The sequence below is a fragment of the Abramis brama genome (assembly GCF_963993115.1).
Source record: "Abramis brama genome assembly, chromosome: 8".
In the NCBI taxonomy this organism is placed as follows: domain Eukaryota; kingdom Metazoa; phylum Chordata; class Actinopteri; order Cypriniformes; family Leuciscidae; genus Abramis; species Abramis brama.
In genome coordinates this window covers 42,087,031-42,112,498 of record NC_139970.1, presented here as the reverse complement: position 1 = coordinate 42,112,498, position 25,468 = coordinate 42,087,031, and the positions used below count along the sequence as shown (strand labels likewise).

The following is a 25,468-nucleotide window of genomic DNA, read 5'->3' as shown; positions in this document are numbered from 1 at the left end:
GTAATTATGTCTATATTCACTTTTTCAACTTCTTTTTTCACTTTAAAAAAAACGTTATACCGTAAAAATTATTTTATGTTCACTTTTTTATTTCTTTTTCTTTTTTATAAAATCTTATATGGGTGAATCCAGGTTGATCGGGACACTTTCCCCCAGTCATTTCGATGGCAAAAAGTGTCCTTAAAAATATTCATGGAGCAGCCTAAAAGTGACAAAGACATGAACTCCAGTATAACTTGTGCTTTACAATTTAACTAACCTGTTTCTCTTAGCAGCGGTGACAAAATAGCTTACTTTCGCTTCTTTTTTATTGTAAAGCACATTTACCAAGAATATTATTATTACCATATTAAAATAAACGTGTTGACCCTTTGCCCCGCCCACCGGTCACATCTGGCCTCCCCATTGGAGAACGCTTGCGTCCATCACAGTACGACCAGCAGCGCTGCGCACTGACGTTACGTTACGTGACGTCTTTCTGTCATATCCGCCTCGCCGCGTCTTTTGAAGTAAATGGTAAAGTTTATCTCTATAACCAATAATAATTAACCTTTTTTTCACGCGCTCGTTAAGATTACTCAAAAAACAAAACATTAAATGACTCGGGTTTGAATCAACTTGATTTGACAGTTTTAAACCCTCTATGATCTGAACTTCGACAGCATCAAGAAGCAGAATATGTAAACAACGATACTGGAAGCAGACTGAGAAGGTTTCAGTAACACGTTGATGTACGCTTGATGTGAACGCTTAAAATACGACATGTATGTGTTATGCTACTGTACGTTTTAGGAAGAGACAAGAGTCTCTCTGTGTGTGTGTGTGTGTCAAGTCACCTTTATTTATATAGCGCTTTTTACAGTACAGATTGTTTCAAAGCAGCTTCACAGTGGTAACAGGAAAATAATGCAACAAAGTTTGTTTCTGCTGTACAGCAGATCTAGAAGAAAATAGCGTCATAGTCCAGTTTAAGTAAGTTCAGTAATGGTTAATTTTTGTTGTAAAAAAGTTATTAATTTAGTTCATTTATATATATTTATATATATAGCTGCTATGGAGAAAACATTGATGTCATCGTCCAGCTCAGTTCAGTTCTTATATAATGGTGTCAATGCAGGCAGATCAATAAATTGCTGAATATTAAGTGTCCCCAACTAAGCAAGCCAAAGGCAACAGTGGCAAGGAACCAAAACTCCATCAGTGTGTGTGTGTGTGTGTGTGTTTTTGGGGGTGTGTCTTATGTTTGTGCTCATCACTAACAGCGGTGATGTCTCTGAGTCTGACACCGGAGCAGCAGCGGAGGATAGAAGAGAACAGAAAGCGCGCTCTGGCCAGAAGAGCTGAGAAACAGGCTCAACTCACCCCTGGATCTGCCCAAACCCAGCACACACACCCCGTCTGTGCAGAGCCAGGCCCAGCGAAGAACGGCCAGCTGTTTGCATCTGATCGGGCACATCCAGGGGCACCTGCTCACACTGCACGACAGGTGGGCACACATTCCTGAACGAAGAAATTACTCTGATATAGTTCATTTTTATGCTTGAGTGTCAGATAGTCAATGTGCAGAGCTGATGTCAATTATTGATTTATTTCTGCTCTGCTCAATAGCTTAAAGGATTAGCTCACCCCTATGATTTACTCACCCTCAAGCCATCCTAGGTGTATATGACTTTCTTCTTTCAGCCAAAAACAATTATATAAAAAAAATATCCGGGCTCTTCCAAGCTTTATAATGGGAGTTAATGGTACCTGAGATTTTGAAGCCCAAAAAAGTCCATCCATCCATCATAAAAGTAAGTCATACGACTCCAGAGGGTTAATAAAGGCCTTCTGAAGCGAAGCCATGCATTTTTGTAAGAAAATTATCCATATTTATGACTTCATAAACTATATCACTGGCTTCCGTTTACATCTGTACACAAGTCTAGTTCTGGTGGAAGAGTGACCTCTGACCCTTTAAAGGGATAGTTCCCCCAAAAATGACAATTTTGTCATTATTTACTTACACAAAAGAAGATATTTTGAAGAACGTCTGTAACCAAACAGTTGATGGACCCCATTGACTTCCATAGTCAAAATAATCTGTTTTCAACTACACTGCTCAAAAAAATTAAAGGAACACTTTGAAAACACATCAGATCTCAATGGGGAAAAATATCATGCTGGATATCTATACTAATATGGACTGGGTAATGTGTTATGAAAGAAAGGATGCCACATCGTTTGATGGAAATGAAAATAATCAACCTACAGAGGATTGAATTCAAAGACACCCCGGAAATCTAAGTGAAAAAATGATGCAGCAGGCTTGTCAATTTTGCTGAAATTTCATTGCAGCAACTCAAAATGGTTCTCAGTAGTTTGTATGGCCCCCACGTGCTTGTATGCATGCCTGACAACGTCGGGACATGCTCCTACTGAGACGACGGATGGTGTCCTGGGGTATTTCCTCCCAGATCTGGACCAGCGCATCACTGAGCTCCTGGACAGTCTGAGGTGCAACCAGGTGATGTCAGATGGACCGAAACACAATGTCCCAGAGGTGTTCTATTGGATGTAGGTCAGGTGAGCGTGGTGGCCCTTCAATGGTATCATTCCTTCATCCTCCAGGAACTGCCTGCATGCTCTCGCCACATGAGGCCGGGCATTGTTGTGCACCAGGAGGAACCCAGGACCCACTGCACCAGCATAGGGTCTGACAATGGATCCAAGGATTTCATCCCGATACCTAATGGCAGTCAGGGTGCCATTGTCTAGCCTGCAGAGGTCTGTGCGTCCCTCCATGGATATGCCTCCCCAGACCCTCACTGACCCACCACCAAACCGGTCATGCTGAACGATGTTACAGGCAGCATAACATTCTCCACGGCTTCTCCAGACCCTTTCCTGTCTGTCACGTGCTCAGGGTGAACCTGCTCTCATTCGTGAAAACCACAGGGCACCAGTGGCGGACCTGCCAATTCTGGTGTTCAATGGGAAATGCCAATCGAGCTCCCTGGTGCTGGGCAGTGAGCACAGGGCCCACTAGAAGACGTCGGGCCCTCAGGCCACCCTCATGAAGTCTGTTTCTGATTGTTTGGTCAGAGACATTCACACCAGTGGCCTGCTGGAGGTCATTTTGTAGGGTTCTGGCAGTGCTCATCATGTTCCTCCTCGCACAAAGGAGCAGATACCGGTCCTGCTGATGGGTTAAGGACCTTCTACGGCCCTGTCCAGCTCTCCTAGAGTAGCTGTCTGTCTTCCTGGAATCTCCTCCATGCTCTTGAGACTGTGCTGGGAGACACAGCAAACCTTCTGGCAATGGCACGTATTGATGAGCCATCCTGAAGGAGCTGGACTGCCTGCGCAACCTCTGTAGGGTCCAGGTATCGCCTCATGCTACCAGTAGTGACACTGACCCTAGCCAAATGCAAAACTGGTGAAAAACAGTCTGAAAAGATGAGTAGGGAAAAAATGTCAGTGGCCTCCACCTGTAAAACCATTCCTGTTTTGGGGGTTGTCTCACTGTTGCCCATCTAGTGCACCTGCTGTTAATTTCATTAACACTAAAGCAGTTGAAACTGATTACCAACCCCCTCTGTTACTTAACTGACCAGATCAATATCCCAGGAGTTTAACTGACTTGATGCTATTCTCTGATTAAAAAGTGTTCCCTTTATTTTTTTGAGCAGTGTATATACATTTTATTTAAAAAGTGTTTGAATTTTGTGCCCATAATTGCTATTATTATACATAACACCATTATTTGTATAATAAATGGTTGCCATTTACGCATAAAGTTTATATGAATACTCGATTACTTGGTAGAAAAATGTGTCTTGGGGGTGTAGACTCCATTAGCTGCCATTCTGTGTACTATTTCTAATCCATCAAGACTCATTTTCCATTCTATCTAATATTTCTAAACTGAAAACCTTCAAACTTCAAACTTTTAAAACTACTAAACTAAAACTTAAACTGTTTAAAACTAAAAATCTTCAAACTTCAAGCTTTTAAAACTTCTTCAAACTTTCTGGCAAGGCTTTTTCATGCCAACTTAAAACCTTTTTATTTAGTTCTATTATCATACATAACATCATTATTTGTATAATAAATGGGTGCCATTTACGCATAAAGTTTATATGAATACTCATTTACTAGGTAGAAGAGTGTGTTTTGGGTGTGTGTGTCTGAAGTTCTGTGCTCATTTTTGCAGACTCAGCCCTTAGACTCTAAAGGTCCCTGTACAAAGACAACACCTCCAACTTCCAACACTGCCTCTCCAACGTGTAGCTTTTATGGACAGGCGGACAAACCGGCAACAGGAGAAAAGCGGCCATGTAAACTCCCTGAAGCAGGAGGAAATATCCCCGCGAAGAAGCCGGCGGTGTCCGTGAAAGGGAGATGCGTGTCGCACACAGAAAACCGCTTCCGAGTGGAGGTCGGCTACCATGCAGACCTCATCACAGTATTCAAAAGCATTCCCTCCAAGAACTACGGTGAGGACAGACCACTATTGACAGAGAGTTTAAAGCGTTGCATATGTACACTGCCATTCAAAAGTTCTTGATCGGTAAGATTTTTAATGTTTTTAAAAGAAGCTACTTTCCTATATATTAAAATAAAAAACAATTATTTTAAATTGTCATAATATTTCACAATATTTTTTTTTTAGTTTTTTTTTAATATAAAATATAAAATAGTTTTTATATTTGTTTTTTTGTGTGTTTTTAATCACATAAATGCTAGTGTTGACAGCACTTGATCCAGTAATACGAACACTTTCTCTACTATTCTATTCTATTCTGTTCTATAATAATAATACAAAAAAAATTTGTTTAACATTTACTGTGTTAGATTAAACTGAGAAGGGTCATAGCACTTGCATATTGTTGTCCTACTGTTAGTTTAACTGCTTCTATTGTTCTCATTTGTAAGTCGCTTTGGATAAAAGTGCTAAATTAATAAATGTAAATGTAAATGCAGCCTTGGTGTGCAGAAGAGACTTATTTTAAAAACATTAAAAATCATACCGATCAAAAACTTTTAAACTGCAGTGTATGCTAATTAATCTTAAAGGAAAATGCTTGATGGCCTATAATATTTATGCATTTGTCATTTCTCTGCTGTCACAGATCCTGCTACAAAAATGTGGAACTTCAGCCTTGAGGATTACCAGATGCTCAGTACGTCTTCATGAGCGTTACTTGGCATATTTGAGTACATCTATTACCTGTACATCTATTAAACTTAGTGCTGGGCAACGATTAATCGCATCCAGAATAAAAGTTTGTGTTTGCATAATATATGTGTATAAATATTTTGTATATATAAATACACACACATGCATGTATATATTTAAGAAAAATGTGTTATTTATATATAAAATATGAATATTTATATATAATATATATATGTATGCAAATATTTCTTAAATATATACATGCATATTACAAAAATCGTTGCACAGCACTAATTATAATCCAACTATCTGGTTCGGCACAGGGTGTAATGGTGTTGGTTTGTGTTTCAGTGGAGCAGGCAGTGCGTTTGCCCTCCGTCTCTCTGAAACCTCTGGCTGGGATGGAAGGGCTGAATATCTCAGCGTCCACCAGTCGCCCTAAAGATGCGGCAGCTCTGGCAGCTCTGATGCGACTCTGTCAGGGTTGGCAGAAACCAGGAGCCACGGTAAAGGGGAAGTGCGTTTTAGTGTCTCGCTCTCGGCTGGAAGTCGATATTGGATACCAGGCTGATGTTATTGCAATCTTCAAGCAAATGCCGTCCAAATGTTATGGTGAGTGGAAATAAATGTATTGCCAAAAAACAGGCAAGTCACTTTCCAAGAATTGGGTAGATAACTGATCAAAATTTGATTTTCCTTTTCAACACACGGTCAGTGAAAATTTAATTAACGAAGTCAAACAAAAAATTTTTATATTAACTGTTTTATTTTCTCTAAATTTTATAAGGTTTGCAACCTTATGAGGCATCTTTATAAAATTAAGTCTGGTAGAAGATTTTTTCATTTCTTATAATAAAAATCAAAATGAAATTTATACAATTTAAAAAGTATGCAATAAACGGTTACAGATTTAGCCTAAATTTAGTTGCCACTCAGTAGTGACTAGATCATTTTTAATCCGTTTTTGGAATAATTTTGTTATTGACAAACTTACATTTCCCATAAATTAAAGACAAATGTTTTTTATTTATTTATATATATACAGGGGTCGAGTGGTTGAATTTGATGAACTATTCCAAATGATGTCACTTCCTGGGTGACACGATGTTAAGGCATAATAAAATAAAAATCCTGCTGTAACAGGGCTGCAAAATGGACGACAAACTAAATATTATAGTTAAATGATATAATTAAAATATACTTTTAAATATATTTATATTTAATATTATAAATGTATGTATTTACACTCCAAAAAAAACCCCATAGGATTTGTGCCTCTAGTGTTTAAAAAAAGTAATTGGTCACCGAAGTGTGTGGAAAGTTCCAGAAGGCTTTGACGGGGATCATTTTATTCTTTGTTTGAATATTATTAGACATGAAGACCAGAAAGTGGACTTTCCTCCTGGAGGACTACGGGCAGCTCAGTGAGTTGTTTAAAATTTTGTTCATTTGATTTAAATGAATTCTTTGTTCATGTACTTGTTTTATGTTTTGGCCTTAAAGTTGAATGAGTACCGTATTTTCTATAATATAAGTCACTTTTTTTATCATCTAAAACATGCTGTGACTTTCATAATGCAATTAACATCAAGCATGCCAAACATGTGCAAAGCGCACACATTTGGATTTGTGCCAAATGAGAGAGGAACATGAGCTCAAGTTTATTTGTATAGCCACTAGTTTCAGGTTTGCAAGTTGTTTTATACTGTATATTTTTCATTCCTGTTCTGTTTTGAATACCGTTATATGAATATGTTTGAATATTAATATTAATATGTTTATAAATGTTTTATTTTATTTACTGGTATTTTACATAATTTCTCAATGTAATAAGAAAATGTGATTTGTGCACTGATGCAACCTATTTATAATTTTTGCAAATGCAATTTTGACCCGGTGTAAAATATAGTACATGTACAGCAGTTGCTGATGTTGTCTTGTGTCTAGTGGTGGATCTGAACGAGCTGTCTGCGGTGGAGATTGAGCCTTTACCTCACGCTGTGCTCCAGTCCTTCTGCGCTCAGTTTGAGAAGAGTGAGTCCAGAGCTCCAGTCCCTCCTGAGGCCGATCTCTCGCACGTAGATCAACATCTCACACGCAGCCTCATGCCTTTCCAGAGAGACGGAGTCAAGTAGGTCTCCATTACCAGACATCGTTTGGTTAGATAGAAAGTTAGTTGGTGCATTGGTAACACTTTACAATAAGGTTCATTAGTTAACTACCTTAGTTAACATGAACTAAGAATGAACAATACTTCTTCAGCACTTATTAATCTTAGTTATTCATTTCAACATTTACTAATACGTTATTAAAATCAAAGGTTGTATTTGTCAACATTAGTTAATGCACTGTGAACTAACAATGAACAGCTGTATTTTTATTAACTAACATTAACAAAGATTAATAAATACTATAACAAATATTTTGTTCATTGTTAGTTCATGTTAGTTAATACATTAACTAATGTTAACTAGTGAACCTTATTGTAAAGTGTTATTTTCTGTAGCTAAAACAGTCGAGCATGGCACTAGGTTTATAGGTTCGGTTTCGCATGAACTGATATAAATGTATTACCTAGAATGCAATGCAAGACTCTTTGGATAAAAGCATCTGCCAAATGCATGAATGTAATGTAATGTTTGCTAATGTCTCAGCTTTGCAGTGTCCAGACAGGGTCGTTTGCTTCTGGCTGATGACATGGGCCTGGGGAAAACGGTCCAGGCCATCTGTATCGCTGCTTTCTACAGGAGTGAGTGGCCTCTGCTGGTGGTCGCCCCGTCCTCAGTGCGCTTCACATGGGCTGAGGTACACACACTTACTTTTAGACTACAGGGATGTTTTTTTGAGGATGCATGTCACACCTATACTACCGTTTTTATTCACCAAGTCTGATCAAAAATACAATAAAAACAGTGCAATGTGATTACAACTCAAAAGAACTGTGGATATATTGCAAAATGTAATTTATTCCTGTGATCAAAGCTGAATTTTCAGCATCATTACTCCAGTCCCCAGTGTCACATGATCCTACAGAAATCATTCTAATTATGATTTGCTGCTCAAGAAACTGATTATTATAAATTTTGAAAACAGTTGTGCTGCTGCTGAAACTGATACATTTGTTTCAAGATTCCATGATGAATAGAAAGTTCAAAAGAACAAAAGAAGAATTTATTTGAAGTAGACACTAGCCACGTTTCCATTACCCTTCAAATTGAAAATACGCCCAATGGAAACACGCCAATTTCGCAAAAACTCCCATTTATCGCAAAACAGTTTTTACGCTTGCATGAGGTGGTTTTTAAGGCAATTCGAAAAAGGAATATTTCGCAAAACTGCAATGGAAAAAGTTTTTGCGCATTTCCAGGTCAGCTGACGTAGATGACGCAGTGTGTTTGGACAGAATACGAGACAGTTCTTTATTAAATTCATAAAAGATAAAAGAATTACAGGAATACTGGATTCTAAACCTCAAAGAAATGCCACAATCAAGACCTCGAAGCAGAAATGAGGGAGAAACACCCAGAAACACCTCATATGAGCCGCTCACAGTATAAGGGTCTTTCCTTGCCATTAATGATTGGATAACACACATACGTCTCCTTCGATTAATAATAATAATGTCTTGTGCGGTGGCTGGGATATATATAACCTACTAACGTCCGTCGCCATGATTTTTGGATTGACTTGTCGCGAGAGGAAAAATGACGTTTTAGTCGCATAACATCGGTTAATGGAAATGCTGTCATTTTGCAATAGTTTTTTGTCGACATTTAGAAAAATCGCAAAAGTTTTGCGCAAATCTGTAATGGAAACGCGCCTACTGACACTTCTGATCAATTTAATGCATCCTTGCTGAACAAAATGAAGTTTTATGTAACAAAGTTCGGGAGGAGCATGTTCAGGTAATCATCCAATCAGCACAAGAAGAAGCCAGTATAAATAAAGCCTTCCCTTACCTCGTGTCTCATGACTAATTTCTCAGCATCCCGCCACCACCCCATCACCTCACATTCGGCTGGGTCTGCTCATAGATACCTATGATCTATACATTTATAGGGGGGAGTACTCTGGGGTCGGGCTGAATTCCGAGCTCGGAGCCCTCCCCCCCCAAGCCAAATACGCATTATAATATTACATCAGATTTCATTAACATGTGAACTCGTGAAAGAGTAGATCTAACTGGTTAAAAAAACTATTTCCATCTGAGATTCAGAATAAACAGTTTTTGTGTGACTGCCCATGACAGATACGTTATTTTTCATATTTTTCATGGGTTTCAAGCAGTGGTGAGTGCTTTAAGATGACACAGGAGCACAGCTAAAATTTTATTTAAAAAAATGCAATGGTCACATGTTTACCTAAGCACTAATAATCTTTATACAGTACATTATTTTAAATAATACTTTTGCATTTCAATATTTCAGAGAATAAAAAGTACCATAATACACTTGTTTTCTACATTAGAATAGTGGACCGTTCATAATTGGGTGTTTATTAAAAAGCAGTTCTGAGTGGTAGTTTATGAAGCAGCATTACAGACACCAAAATATAAAAAAAAAGATCTGTTCACATTTTGCAATTGATAAATAAATGGCATCTGTGTTTCTACACACCAAAAAGCACCAGCTGTCAGGTCTTCTTTTTATAAGCGGATGCCTGATGTGAAATCTGATTTATTAATTCATATTTTCTATCGCTGCACCCTTGAGGAAGGACAAATCCGCCTCTTCCCCAGCAGGGATTCGTCATGGTAGATTTTAAAGTTTGAAGGGAAATGTTGAAGATTTTGCGGTGTTCCTTTTGTAAGCTTTTAGTCACACGAATCAACTTCTTCAAAACAGCTGAAATTGCAGAAAAAGTCACTCAAAGACTTGATTTCTCACCCTTTTCCCTCAGGCGTTCCGCCGATGGCTGCCTTCTGTGAGAGCCGACAGCATTAATGTGGTGGTTACAGGCCGAGACAGCCTGCGCTCCGGTCTCATCAACATCATCAGCTACGACCTGCTCAACAAGATGGACAAACAGCAGCCGTCCAGCCCCTTCAGTGTCATCATTATGGTGAGAGCTGAGACGCTCTTCTAATCACTCTCATTTACTGACTGCATTAGAACTTTAGCTTGTGCATGTGTCTATAGCCATGTTTCCATCCACCTATTTTAATGCGCATTTTGGGATATCGCATAAAAAACGCTGGTTGGAAACGCAAATATGCGCTCAGTTGAGTCGGTAAAATGTTTTATCCGATAAGAAAACATGCATATAAACTAGGGCTGCACAATATATCGAAATTATCGAAATATCGCAAATGTATATATCGCAATATGCATATCGCAACAGCTTGCACACTGCAAAAAATGCTTTTCTTACTTAGTATTTTTGTCTTGTTTCCAGTCCAAATATCTAAAAATTCTTAAATTAAGATGCATTTACTAAAGTAGTAAAACACCATAAGATATTATGTCTTGTTTTCTGGGGAAATAAATCAAAATTAAGTGAGTTTTTGCTTAAAACAACCAAAATGATCTGTCCATGGGGTAAGAAAAATAATCTTGTTTCTGTTTGAATTAATTAATTAACCCCATGGACAGATCATTTTGTTTGTTTTAAGCAAAAACTCACTTAATTTTGATTAATTCCCCCGGAAAACAAGACATAATATCTTATCTAATTTTACTTATCTAGAAAATGCATTTTGATTTAAGAATTTTTTGATATTTGGACTGGAAACCAGACAAAAATACTAAGAAAAGCATTTTTTGCAGTGCAGTAACTGGGGTCATGAACAAAAGACAAAGAGAAAATCACTCACTGCTCTTGGCTGAATAACTTTTGTAGCTTTAATAAGAATCAGTGTATTTTTAATTTATACAGTGAAAACTAAGCAGAGTTTTATTTTTACATTTGATTATTCAGTTTCTGTTGTTTAATAACCCTAATGTAGGATAACCTGAACCCCGTGGTTTACACTGATGTTAAAATAACACTTCTTACGCTACAGTAAAACTCTGATGTTCACTTTCAGAAGCTGTAGGGATTTTTATTGTCACAAAAAGAAACGCATATGTAGGTTATATAATTTTAAATATATTTTTAAGATAATTTAAGTCTATTTTACACACTTTAAGCATTATCGTATCGCATATCGAATTATATTGCATTATATAATGAGTTATGGCATATCGCATTTTTCTTCAATATCATGCAGCCGTAATATAAACTGATGGAAACACATTTACTGAATCAATTTCCTGATGCGCATCAAAAAAGTTGGTCAGCGAAGCAAGTGCATTCTGGGAGTTGTTGTCTTTCATCCACATGAGCCAAAAATACATTTTCTGGCTTTTCTCAGTCTAGAAGGCACCAACTTCTAAAATAATTTCACATTTCTACTACATAAATGACCCAATTTAAATACACATTCATCTTTCCAGCGGTGAAATATCACTTTAAAAAAAACCCGTAGTATTCTTTCTAGTAGCCACCGACTCAGCATCCCTATATCCTTCAAATATCAAGACTTTTAAAAGCTCTTTTGAGCTCTTCCAAAGTGGATCCAGCAGCAGGATGTGATCTGAATTCTTCCTGTTTTCTGTTTGTTGTTTGTTTGTTTGTTTGTTTGTGTACAGGACGAGTCTCACTTCCTGAAGAACATGAAAACTGCTCGCTGTCGGGCGGCTCTTCCTCTGCTCAAGGTTTGCTGCTTCAGGCTTATTTTAGGCATCATTCATAGAGGTGAAGTCTAAAACACTGCGGTTTGGTTGATCCTGCCCTGTGCTATTAAAGTTTGAAATCTGTCTAGAGTTCACAGACACTAGCTGTGTCTCGAAACCAAATGTAAATGTCTACCAAGCCAAAATGTTGCCCAGAAAACCATAAAAGTTAAAATTAAGACAGCCATTAATATTAGTATGTTAATTTGACTTTAGTCTGTAATTTACAGTTAGAATTATAATAATTATTATTGTTGTTAATAATCATATTAAATACTCTATTTGTTATTTCACACTAAAATAGAGGTGGTTTAGTTTAGTTTAGTTTAGTTTAGTTTAGTTTAGTTTAGTTTAGTTTAGTTTAGTTTAGTTTAGTTAATTTATTTAACAGTGACCGTGCACAACAAATGTTGTGCCAGAGTTAGCTAGATAGCTAATTTGCATCTGTGGTCCCTGGGCAGGATTTTGTTGTAGAAAATTACAGCACTCCATTACAATCCAGGAAAAAGAAGGAAATAATAATAATAATAATATCACATCACAATATACCAAATTGCAACATCACAATATCAAATCACAACAACAAAAAATCCAAATGAATGATCACATTTTTGCAGTTTTAAAATGATGTACACTTTCTAATATGAACAGGCACTGAATTTCATCTTTCTGCTGCTCTAAATGAAAAAGCTGTTTTCTTAAATTTCACTGAACGGATGCCCTGGTTTCCCTAGAATTGTCCTTACAGAATGTCACACATTGTGTAAAATGTGGTGGCACAAGATCATGGATTAATTTATACACTACCGTTCAAAAGTTTGGGGTCAGTAAGATTTTTAATGTTTTTTAAAGAAGTCTCTTCTGCTCACCAAGGCTGCATTTATTTGATTAAAAATACAAACAAAACAGTAATATTGTGAAATATTATTCCAATTTAAAACAGCTGTTTTCTATGTGAATATACAGTAAAGTGTAATTTATTCCTGTGATGAAAGCATCATTACTCCAGTCTTCAGTGTCACATGATCCTTCAGAAATCATTCTAATATGATGATTTGATGCTCAAGAAACATTTCTGATTATTATCAGTGTTGTTTTTTACATTTTTATTTCATGATGCTATGATGAATAGAAAGTTCAAAAGAACAGCATTTATCTGAAATAGAAGCTTTTGTAATATTAAACACTACCGTTCAAAAGTTTGGGGTCAGTAAGAATTTTTATTTTATTTTTGGGGGAAAGAAATAAAATAAATCAATACTTTTATTCATCAAGGGTGAGTTAAACTGATCAAAAGTTACAGTAAAGACATTTATAATGTTAGAAAATATTCTATTTTAAATAAATTCTGTTCTTTTGAACTTTCTATTCATCAAAGAATTTTGGGAAAAAAATTGTACACTGTTTTCAACATTGATAATAATCATAAATGTTTCTTGAGCATCAAATCATCATATTAGAATGATTCCTGAAGGATCATGTGACACTGAAGACTGGAGTAATGATGCTTTGATCACAGGAATAAATTACACTTTACTGTATATTCACATAGAAAACAGCTGTTTTAAATTGGAATAATATTTCACAATATGACTGTTTTTGTTTGTATTTTTAATCAAATAAATGCAGCCTTGGTGAGCAGAAGAGACTTCTTTTAAAAACATTAAAAATCTTACTGACCCCAAACTTTTGACCGGTAGTGTACATCAAACAAATATCTGCAAAAAATAAAAAACTGTCAACAATTTATAATTTTTGATAATAATGCAGTGATGAAAACTCGTCTCTGATGCTTCTAATGAAAGATCTGTGATGAAACAGGCCGCTAAGAGAGTGATCCTGCTGTCGGGAACGCCTGCCATGTCCAGACCGGCTGAGCTGTACACTCAGATCCTGGCTGTCAAGCCTTCCCTGTTTCCACGCTTCCATGACTTCGGCACACGATACTGTGATGCTAAACAGGTGCGTCCATCTCTATACAGGTGTGTTCTTGGTTCAGTGTAGGGCTGCACGATTAATCAAAATAAACAGAAATGTGATATGGCTTAGTGCGATTATCAAATCACAAAGGCTGCGCTTAAAGTGTTAGTTCACCCAAAAATGAAAATTCTGTCAGTAATCACTCTCCCTCATGTTGTTCCAACCCCGTAAGACTTTCGTTCATCTTCGGAACACAAATTAAGATATTTTTGATTAAATCTGAGAGCTGGATCACTCCTCCATAGGCTTTTATGTTATTGAAACTTGCAGGCCCAGAAAGTTAGTGAAGACATCGTTAAAATAGTCCAAGTGTCTACAGTGGCTCAACCTTAAGTTTATCAAGCGACGAGAATACCTTTTGTGCGCAAAAACAAAACAAAAAGAACGACTTTATTCAAGTATTCTCATTCATTCGTAGTGTAACAGCGCAACGCTTCTGGGTTGTACGTCAGAACGTAGGCTCACCATTGGCCGGCATCACACGCATCACACACATGACCAGCGTCGGCCAATAGTGAGCCTCCGTTCTGACGTACAACCCAGAAGTGCTGCGCTGTTACACTCGTGAACTCACTCAGAGAAACACACAGAAGAAAATGAATAGTTGAATAAAGTCGTTATTTTTGTTTTGTTTTTGCGCACAAAAAGTTTTCTCGTCGCTTGATAAACCTCAGGTTGAGCCACTGTAGTCACTTGGACTATTTTAACGATGTCTTTACTAACTTTTCTGGGATGGCAGATATCGATTACCTAGAAGTCTATGGAGGAGTGAGACAGCTCTCAGATTTCATCAAAAATATCTTAATTTGTGTTTTCGAAGATGAACGAAAGTCTTACGGGGTTGGAACAACATGAGGGAGAGTAATTACTGACAGAATTTTCATTTTTGGGTGAACTAACCCTTTCAGTTCTATTGGGAAAAAGCGGTCATCGTGTGAAAAGGGTGTATAGTGAAGGTGTGTCTCTGACTGCAGCTCCCGTGGGGTTGGGATTACTCCGGCTCGTCTCATCTGAGCGAACTCAAGCTTCTTCTGGAGGAGTCTCTGATGCTCAGACGGCTCAAATCAGAAGTGCTCTCTCAGCTCCCTGCCAAACAGCGTAAGGTGGTCACAGTGACCACAGACGGCATCAACTCGCGCACCAAAGCTGCTCTCAACGCCTCTGCCAAACAGCTCGCCAAAGGATACCACAACGTGAGCGCAAACTACTATACATCTCTGAAAATAACTCGTGTTCTGAGGAAATTCTGTCGTTATTTTCTTCAGAAATTCTTCTTTTTATTGGTTTGGAACGACATGAACATGAATGATTGACAGGATTTGTGCTGTTACTGTCTCTGATGAGCTTTTCTGTGTTCATGTGCAGAAGTCACAAGAAAAGGAAGCACTCCTGGTTTTCTTCAACCACACAGCAGAGGCCAAGATCAGAGCCATCATGTACGTTTGACTAGTACGAGCTCAGCTTCACACAGGTCCTTTATGGAGAAACATGCATTATTATTATTAAAAGATTCATGTACATTCAAATAGTTAGATGCATAAAATCAAGCCGTTGTAAAAATACACATTTTATATTAATACGTTAACCATAAGCAGACTTTTATTAAGTATTTTTCTGATTTAATATCAAAAACTGGTGTTTTTATAATGTTGCTGTTGCCATAGTTACCGGTAAACTCGTGCAGTGTACAGCTTCAAGCACACTTGAATTTTTTTTTTATTAAATTGTCTTAATACACAAGCTTACATGACTTATGGTTTATATATAGTGTGTTTTCTAAAGCATATGATTATTCTAGGGTTATTATCATCAACTAAAAGCAAGGGGCCGTTTACACTACAACTAGAAACGTAAAACTTTTTATGCATTTGGCCGTTCATTTACACGACAACGCCGTTTTGTGCGCCTGAGAACGCAAACTATTGAAAGCGTGTTTCAAAGTGCAAGTTTCTGAAAACGATACTGTTATCGTCTTCAGTGACGTCATGCGCACGCATATTACAGGTTCAGTCTATAGCCACATAGTTTTTCTTTACAAAGTGACATCGCCATCTACTGGCCTGGCAGCATATTACAGCCATGTGAATCGCTTTCGCAGATCAGTGTGAACGGGGGACAACAATGTCGTCTGTATGTGAGAAAAGTAAAGGAAAAACTTTTCCTTTTTTAGTACATGGATGTCATGCAAACATACCCTAAAACCATAAAAATGATTTTTGTTACTTTGAACAAAATAAGCGTTAACTAAAATAAAATAAAATATATTTCAGCTCCTTTTCGTTTAGTTTAACATAAAGTACTAATTACTTCTTTTTTTATTTAGTTAATTTTAAAATATTAACTAAAAAATGTATTAAAAAAAAAAAATTGCTGAAAAAAAATACTAAATTGAAAGTGAAAACAGAATATATTTATATGAAAGATATTAAAATAACAGTGTTTTAATGCATTCCTCAGGGAGTACATCTCAGACACACTGGAGTGCGGACGAGAGAAGTTTCTGGTGTTTGCTCATCACAAACTGGTGCTGGATAGTATAACCAAAGAACTCGGTGAGAAGGTCTGTCCACATTTACTTCTTCCCCACAAACAACAAAACAAAACAAACTTTCTTAAACATTTGCCATCAGCTGACAGACTTTAATTCAAATTTTTTTTTATTAAATGAATCCAAATTTGGTAAAATACTTTTAATGGAGCTGAGAGTATTAGACTTGTAGTCAAATTAGCTGAAATAATATTTGTAATAATAAACAATATTTGTTTTTCTATAGTAGGAATAGTTCTCATCATCATGCTATACATTATTGGAGTGATGCATATTAGAATGATTCCTGAAGGATCATGTGACACTGAAGACTGGAGTAATGATGCTGAAAATTCAGCTTTAAATCACGGAAATAAATTACATTTCACAGTATAATCACATCGAAAACAGCTTTTTTTATAGTTTTACTGTATTTTTGATCACATGAATGCGATTTAACTTATTGAACACGAGACTTCTCTCAAAAACGTTCAAAAATCATAATTATAACACACTTTTGGCCAGAAGTGTACAGTAATGTATGGTATGATGTCTTTATTTCTAGTCTATAGTGTATTTTAGTATTGTTTATTAAATTGATCCGATATCAGCCTTAATGTGAGAGTAATTAGCTGATAAATTAACTAATAAACGTTCATACGAGGTGTAGAGTGATTTTGTGCCGGCCTGGTTTGTATGTAATAGTTGAGTTGGATGTACAGTCAAACCAAAATTTATTCAAACACCTATTCTCACATGATCTCAGTTTATTCGCTATAGTTTAGAAAATGGTAATAAAATATGATCAAATCAGTTGATATTTCACTGGTTTTGTCCGTCCTTCTGTTAGACCGTCTCACAGATTAATTATGTTGAATATCTGTCAGCTGTTAAATTTAACTTCACAATTAGATAATACCAGTTTAGCTCAACTGATTAGCAAGCAATGCTTCATTTTGTTCAGTCTGTGTGTAAAAAGAGCATTAGCAATTAAAGAAAACACACTTCAGCAAAACATGATCAGGTCAAAGTGTCTGAATAATATTTGGTAACAAATTTGTATAAATGTCACTGTATGAAGACTTTTTGGTTATAATATGCCACATTTTACTTTATTTTGTTTTTCTCACTAACATAAATTAACTAAAATAAAATGATATCTGGTGTCTGAATAATTTTTGTTTTGACTGTATAAGAGCACTAGGACTGTGTTGACATGGTTGTGTTTGTGTGCAGGGAATCAATTACATTCGTATAGACGGATCGACGCCGTCAGCGGATCGACAGCAGTTGTGTAACAGGTTCCAGTCTTCCCAGAAGAGCTGCGTGGCGGTTCTGTCCATCACGGCCGCTAACATGGGAATCACGCTGCACTCGGCCGACCTCGTGGTCTTCGCCGAGCTCTTCTGGAACCCGGGAGTGAGACGCCAACAGATCTACAGGGTTCCCACACTCATCAGGGGAACTTAGAGTAGTTCACTTCAGAATTAAAATCTCCTGATCATTTTACTCCCCCATGTTATCCAAGATGTTCATGTCTTTCTTTCTTCCGTTGAAAAGAAATGAAGGTTTTTGAGGAAAACGTTCCAGGATTTTTCTCCATATAGTGACTTCAATGGGGTCCAACAGGTTGAAGGTCCAAATGTGAGTTTCAGTGCAGCTTCAAAGTCTCGACACGATCCAGCCGAGGAATAAGAGTCTTATCTAGACAAACCAGCCGCCATTTTATTAAAAAAATAAACATTTACTGTATATACTTTTTAACCACAAATGCTCGTCTTGCACTAGCTGTGATGCGCCACACATTACGTCATCACATTGGAAAGGTCACGCGTGTACTGGTTCAGAAATGTAGGATAGGGCAAAACACTCCATCTCATTTTCTCCTCCAACTTCAAAATGGTCCGACATCGTTGTTTTACCTTTTATTTATTTATTTATTTGTAAATGGCGTTTGACTTAGTCTTTGCATGTTCGATTTGTCAACACTGGGTCGGTACCTTATTTTTTTAACCGGAACTCGCGTGACCTTTCAACGCGTGATGTAATGTGTGGTGCATCACAGCTAGTGCAAGACGAGCATTTGTGGTTAAAAGTATAGAGACAGAGCGTATTTACGTCACGCCCACACCAGGGGGGAAAACAATCCAAACGTCTCCATTGACTTTGCATTGTGAGAGGCTGCCTCCTTGTCATTTCTGACTTATAACAAAAAACAAAACAATGTCTAAAAGCTGCTATGTGACATGGTGTACAGCAAACAAGCTAAAAAACCCAGAAATAAGTTTTTATAATCTGTCGACCCCAAAAAACAAGCATTTAAGGACACAAAAGTGGGTACAGGCAATTGAAACAGAGCGCAAGGTGTCATATTACTCTGAGAACTACGTCCACTGGAGCAGGGAACGTAATCGGCGACAGTATAGCTTAGCTTACAAAAATGTAATATATAAAACTGACATTTGGATATTTGACTTACCAGTGACAAAATGTTTACTGCATTTTTTAGTGCATACTGAGTGTCAGGATCCCAATTTACCCATTCGTTCCAGCCTGTACCCACTTTTGTGTCCTTAAACGCTCTTTTTTTTGGGGTCGACAGATTATAAAAACTTATTTCTGGGTTTTTTAGCTTGTTTGCTGTACACCTTATCACACAGCAGCTTTTAGACATTTTTCTGTCTTTTGTTATAAGTCATAAATGACAAGGAGGCAGCCTCTCGCAATGCAAAGTCAATGGAGACGGTTGGATTGTTTCCCCCCCGGTGGGCGTGGTCTTCAGATTATGACGCGTTGCGCTCTGTCTCTATATAAATGTTTATTTTGTTATAAAATGGCGGCTGGTTTGTCTAGATAAGACTCTTATTCCTCGGCTGGATCGTGTCGAGACTTTGAAGCTGCACTGAAACTCACATTTGGACCTTCAACCCGTTGGACCCCATTGAAGTCACTATATGGAGAAAAATCCTGGAATGTTTTCCTCAAAAACCTTCATTTCTTTTCGACTGAAGAAAGAAAGACATGAATATCTTGGATGACGTGGGGAGAGTAAATTATCAGGAAATTTTAATTCTGAAGTGAACTAATCCTTTAAAACTGTGGCTTCAGGCCTGGAAAAGTCATGCGGAGATCTAAAATATCACATTGGCTGGAAACTGCAATTTGTGAATGCAACTTTTGTAAACCATTACAATTGAAGGTGAAAAATTAGAAGCTTTTCAGTAACCATGAGATTCATTGGTCATGAGATGTGGGAGCCCTGAATTATACAAGACCTCAAGTTTAAATGTTAGACTTTGTCTTTTTGCACATTTTTTGTTTTGTTTTACTTGCTGGTGTTATTTTGATTTTGATAAAACTCTTTTTATGTCAAGAATTTAGATTTTAGTACATGATAACCTTGATTCTCAGGTGATGCAGATCTGACTTCCTGTCGTATAATCTGTACCCGTAGAAACGGTTAGACGGCCAGACTCGGATAAAAGCCTCGTCTCGAGTTGAAAAGCATTTTCCATGAATCAGGAGAGTAGTTTAGTCTGGAACAAGCTCTCATCTGGGTTCAGAAAGCCAGTCGAATGGAAAAATGACTTGATATTGAGAGTGCTGCCAGACTACTTGTTAAATAAACACATGTGTTTCCTTCAGGTCCTGATTCAAGCAGAGGACCGGGTGCACAGGATCGGACAGACCAGTAATGTGGACATCCATTATCTGGTTGCTAAAGGCACTGCGGACGATTACCTTTGGTAAAAAAAACGATTCCCCCCTGCAGTCACCTACATATATGTGACCCTGGACCTCAAAACCAGTCACGAGTCGCACGGGTTTATCTGTGGCAATAGCCAACAATACATTGTATGGGTCAAAATTATCGCTTTTTCTTTTATGCCAAAAATCATTAGGATATTAAGTAAAGATCATGTTCCATGAAGATATTTAGTAAATTTCCTACCGTAAATATATAAAACATTTATTTTTGTGAGTGAATGCAGCACAATCGTGAACATAAATGAACAACTTTAAAGGAGATTTTCTCAATGTTTTGATTTTTTTGCTCCCTCAGATTCCAGATTTACAATAGTTGTATCTCGACCAAATATTGTCCTATCATAACAAATCATACATCAATGGAAAGCTTACTTATTCAGCTTTCAGATGATGTATACATCTCAATTTAAAAAAATTAACCCATAAGACTGGTTTTGTGGACCAGGGTCACATATCAGGACATTTAAACAAAAAAAGGCTTCAGAACTGGAACAGAATGATTCAGTTGATTGGTTTTGTTGGTTTGATGCAAGTTTATGAAAAATTATTATTGTGATATCTATCTATTATACATGTATAGATTGTGTGTGTGTGTGTATATATATATATATATACTTCATCCTTAAGAGTATATATAGATATATAGTAGTGTCCAAAAATGATGTCCAGACTGGATATTTGTTTTGTTTTTATTGGACTTACAAGTTCAATAAAACCTTCAAAATATGAGGAAAATATTTAATATTTTTTTAAATACTTTTTATGATATGAGTCATAAATACCTTACGTATATGAGTAATGTATACTCATATACATGAGGGAAGAACAAAACGCTTGTTTAAGGTATTTATCTGACAAAATTATTTGGCAAAAAAAGGTAAACTACAGTTACAGGTTTTATTTTACTATGCAAAAAAAAAGAAGCATGCATTGACTACAACATAATCTATTATTAATATTCCGATGGTTCTCTCTTGTTCATAATTCATAATTTCTTTGTATGACAGCCTGGATAAAAATGATGTCATTGTCAGCACAATTTGGCATGTTTCGTTGTGTTATTATTACTAATAAAACAATCGACTCCAAGCTCAACTGCACAATGTGCTTATAAAATCTTTAACAAATTTTGAATAATATTCGATTAAAGTGTGAAGATGTCAATTTTCCTAGTCTGGACATCACTTTTGCCCACTACTGTACATATTAGATGCTGTAACTGGCTAACTTTTCATTTTTTTAACCTCAGTGGCTCATTTTAAATTGTTACTACAGTCTTAAATTTAGATTCAAATAATTGTATCTTGAATATAGTTACACATAGTTATACATAGTTAGACATTTGAGTTATACTTGTAATTATACATGTATGCATTTTATAAATGTAATACTTTTTTTCAAATGAACTTTGTTTAAAATTACTGCAATGTATTGTTAATTTGAGTAGTTTCTGAGTGATAGGCCTCATCATTCTGTCCTCGGCTGGTTTTATACCGTTTGCTTGTGTTTCTCAGGCCCATGATTCAAAGCAAAATGAGTGTTTTGGAGCAGGTCGGCTTGTCTGAGTCCAACATTTCAGAGAACGCAGAATCGGCCAGCTTCCACAGCAAGGTTAGTATCCAAACTTTCAGCATTTGACCATCGATAAAATAAAAAAAATTTGATTTCCACTGCACCATTTTCATTTAACTTACTGTAGAAAGCTTTAGCTTTTAGAATAATTAAAGTGTCGAACGTTTGTAAATATCTACATAAATATTGAATAGATATTATATAGTTATATAAACAAATTAATATAACGTTAATGGATATAATAGTTATTGCGAATTGCAATAATTCTGAAACATGTCTGCCTTTGTTTTCAATCCTGTTGCTGTTTATCAGGACCCTCAGCAGCTGACCATCACTGAGATGTTTCAGAGGTCCTTTGATGAGGAGGAGATGCTTGCTTTGATCGATCAAGATCAGTAAGAAGACAAATTATGACATGAAATTAAACTAAATATCTGGGTTGGTTGAAAGCCAATCATTGGACTTGTTTTTGTCAAGTGCCTCAAGTTTGTATGTGATCAAATAAAATAAAAAGCCCAAAAATTTCAGTTTGAACCAAACAGATCAGCCTTGCACCAAGTATTTAATCAGACGAGCGTTTAATTCACAAGAGGATGTAAATGATTTATGAGAGAATCACTGGCTGTTTGTCACACATCTAGATGCCTTCAGGTCCAAACTGGTGGAGAACGAAAGAAAACGTCATATCATGTCTTACAAACAGGGTTATTATTGTTAACAAAAACTTTAAATAAATTAAACATTAGCTGAAATAAAATTAAATCTATAAAAAAAAAACACATTAAAACTCATTTTATATCAGCCACATTTAGGCAACATTTCTTATTTTCATTTAGTTTAAGTTGAAGTACTAAAATAACTTAAACTAAAATGTCAAAAACCAGATAGACATAAAAAATTAACTTAAAAAAACTTAAGAAAATGACAAAAAAATTTTTATTACAGTTAAAATAGAAAAGTAGAAAATCGTCTAATTCAAAACAAAACTATAATAGTATAACAATGATAATACACCTTATTTGAATTAGACAAGTTTGATGCCTTGTATGAACTGATTCTTGTAATGAATCTGTCACAGACTCGTTTGTTTGCGAATGTTTAATTGTAGAAACACTTGTTCTCATGAATGTTCTTGACACCTGACCATCTTTACCTCTCCTCTTTTCTGACAGATGATTGTGCAGATTTCAGGAATTTGTCGGATCCCCTGAAACACAGACGACGAGCTCTTCATCACATTTACATAAGTAAAAGACAAAATAAAGTTTATTTATAATTCCAGTATAAAGTCAGTGACTTTGTGTGATTAATGTTTATCACGTTTCTGACATGAGTTCATCTGTCGAATTTGTCGGATCACTGATTCTTGAGACATGGGACAAAAAACACTTCAGAACTGAAATGAATTAATCAATAAATAAAAGTTTATGCATCAAGGAATTATTTCTGATTAATGTGTCCTTTATGCTTGGGTGCAACAACCTTCTGCTTCCATGTTTCAGTTTTTCCAACACCAGATAAAATGAAGAAAATCCAAGCAAGTTGACAATATTTTGAATATATTTAGTGTATTAAGACGCATTCATTTTGTTTCCTGGTTTTGCTGACAATTAATAAGAACCTATTTAAAATGTGGGAAATTTACTAAAAATTGATTTCTACACAGTATACTGTGTAATAGTTCTGACAAAAATATATGAATTTATAAAAATATGATTTTAAAATTGAGATTCGGGAACCTCTCTGATTGGTGGATCTCGCATCGGGTCCCGGCGGGTCATAATACACACAATTCTACCGTAATATTTAGCATTACAAAACAAAAGCTTGTGCTTTGTTTAATTTGTTTGTGTTTTGCTCGTGCATACCGAGGTGAATAAACTAAAGTAGTGTTTATGTTTGGTTGGTAATAGATTTGCACTTGCAAGTTTCCAATAAAAAAATGCAACAATGTAAATTAGTTTTTTGAACATTAAATAATGTAAACATATTCTAGTAAACACCATAAACTAAATTATGAACCTGTAAATAAGCATGATTGGACCCCTTTAATATCTGACAGTGCTGACAATTAATGCCGAAGTGGAAATGTTGATGTTTCCAAACCATATTTCCTCTCATGTCTGAAGAATGTGTGTATAAAGTTGTTCTTGATTGTACATCACTAGTCACTGAAACACACACCTGTGTCCTGCTGGCTGGAGGCGGGCGTCTCGAGTGTGTCGGTCTCATCGGATGACACTGCGTGACTCTCTGTCGTCTCAGGGTGGATTTCTTCAGCAGCTTCTGCATGTGGAGATCAAGGGTAATCTTCACTTTTGTGTTTACAAGTGACTTTTCACCTCAACGGACTAAAGCAGGGATTCACAAACCTTTTTGTCAGCTTAACCCCTTAAATATTTACTTGAAGTTCCCCTAAGTTAATATTTCTATCATTTAACGGCACAATTTCCATCTTAACGGTTCTCTGATGCAAGTAAACATAAAATATTTAATCTGTTTTATTTTGATTGTATATATTTTAACAATATTTATATATACGGCTTCATGACTTGACCAAAAATGTATATTGTTATTTGCATATATTGCGAATATAATATTATTATTAGGCCTATGATTATTAATTTCACCTCTAAAAATTAAGACATTACTATATTTCTGTTGTAAATCATGATTGTACTGTAAAATAAAAAGTGAATAGAAAAGTTACAATTCTTTGCATTCAAACCCTGGAGTTTTTAACATTTAAAATCAAAGAGCTTATATTTTGGCGGAATACTAGTGAAATACTGTAAACTGTCCACATAAATGTTACAGAATGTAAACATTCAAATTATATGAATGTAAATAAAGTGATCCTAGACATTTACTGTGAATCGAGTCGCTCTAAAACACTATTATACGCTGCGTGTGTGTAAATGAACTCAGTGCTGCGCTTTACTCTGAAACACAAGCAGTGCTACAGATTATATCATCATTTAGGCCTGATTTAATCGCGGCCTTTGATTTGATCATCGCACTAAGCGATATCATGATGTTTTATTTCAATTATTTGAGAAGCAACATTTATTTATTTTAAATACACATTCCATTTAATTAATTATTCGCTTTTCATCAACTTACACACACCCATTTGGAAAACCCTGAACTAAAGGAACAGTTCACCCAGAATCAATCTTCTGTTATTATTTATTTACTTATTAATTCTCTATATGCAGTGACAGGTCATAGGGAACTCCAAAAGTAGACGGTACCTCCTAAAGGGGCGGAGTCTCCACAGGCAAAGACCTTTGCTCCCGCCAAATGTAAGTGTATGTGGGGGGCGATCAGGGGGCCAATGTTTCAGAAAACACTGAAGCTTCCCCGGGCGCCGCCATTGATTAGCAGACCATCACCTGCTGTTAGCATTCCATTGACTCCCATTCATTTTGGCGTCACTTTGACAGCGAATAACTTTACATCTGAGGCGTTTAAAGACTCCATTTGTCCATTATTTATTTCTAAAGAAACACGAAAATGTATAAAAGGCTCCATTACCTTGTATCTTATACGTTATGGCCCTGTAGAAGCAGTTTTTGTAAAAATAGGCTAACGATTGCATCATAACCACACGACTCTCTGTCGCACAGTAGAGAGATTACCGTATGGACAGGAGGAGAAGCTCGCGGGCAATCGGAGGGACGTGGAGGCAAAATTACAAAATAATTAATCAGAATACTTAGCAAAAGTTGCTCCTGCTCCTAGCTC

At 36.4% G+C, this 25,468-nt stretch overlaps 2 protein-coding genes across 7 annotated transcripts in view; one reads left to right on the top strand and one right to left on the bottom strand.

The window, feature by feature from the left end:
* The first annotated feature begins 449 nt into the window (after positions 1-449).
* LOC311088355 (SWI/SNF-related matrix-associated actin-dependent regulator of chromatin subfamily A-like protein 1) lies at positions 450-23,002 on the top strand. Of its 6 annotated transcripts, none has more exons than XM_084122380.1 (20): positions 461-516; positions 663-764; positions 1,263-1,486; positions 4,196-4,478; positions 5,115-5,165; positions 5,513-5,773; positions 6,535-6,585; positions 7,109-7,292; positions 7,816-7,966; positions 10,061-10,222; positions 11,791-11,856; positions 13,696-13,836; positions 14,829-15,047; positions 15,220-15,290; positions 16,312-16,414; positions 17,618-17,800; positions 20,027-20,127; positions 21,664-21,760; positions 22,034-22,116; positions 22,894-23,002. In XM_084122380.1, exons 3-20 carry the CDS (start codon positions 1,268-1,270, stop codon positions 22,895-22,897), a joined length of 2,430 nt encoding a protein of 809 aa, XP_083978506.1. In that variant the 5' UTR covers positions 461-516; positions 663-764; positions 1,263-1,267; the 3' UTR covers positions 22,898-23,002. The 6 variants fall into 6 exon arrangements, 5 of the variants coding, with proteins under 5 accessions (XP_083978504.1, XP_083978505.1, XP_083978506.1 ...); XM_084122381.1 differs by having other exon boundaries at positions 466-516; positions 663-731; XM_084122378.1 differs by having other exon boundaries at positions 450-731.
* Positions 22,126-25,468, bottom strand: part of LOC311088356 (thioredoxin domain-containing protein 6) — a 21,031-nt gene continuing 17,688 nt past the window's right edge. Inside the window, exons 18-20 of the mRNA XM_084122382.1 lie at positions 23,906-24,007; positions 22,875-22,928; positions 22,126-22,379 (exon numbers count right to left, since the gene is read on the bottom strand). Of these exons, the coding sequence (XP_083978508.1) occupies positions 22,909-22,928; positions 23,906-24,007 (122 nt within the window). The 3' untranslated portion in view covers positions 22,126-22,379; positions 22,875-22,908. The remainder of the gene's footprint in view (positions 22,380-22,874; positions 22,929-23,905; positions 24,008-25,468) is intronic.

Bases quoted from the DNA above. Each gene is read 5' to 3' on its own strand.
- LOC311088355 (XM_084122378.1), top strand. From the start codon at position 1,268: ATGTCTCTGAGTCTGACACCGGAGCAGCAGCGGAGGATAGAAGAGAAC. The intron at 11,857-13,695 runs GTTTGCTGCTTC...GTGATGAAACAG, and splicing joins CGGCTCTTCCTCTGCTCAAG to GCCGCTAAGAGAGTGATCCT. The intron at 13,837-14,828 runs GTGCGTCCATCT...CTCTGACTGCAG, and splicing joins GATACTGTGATGCTAAACAG to CTCCCGTGGGGTTGGGATTA.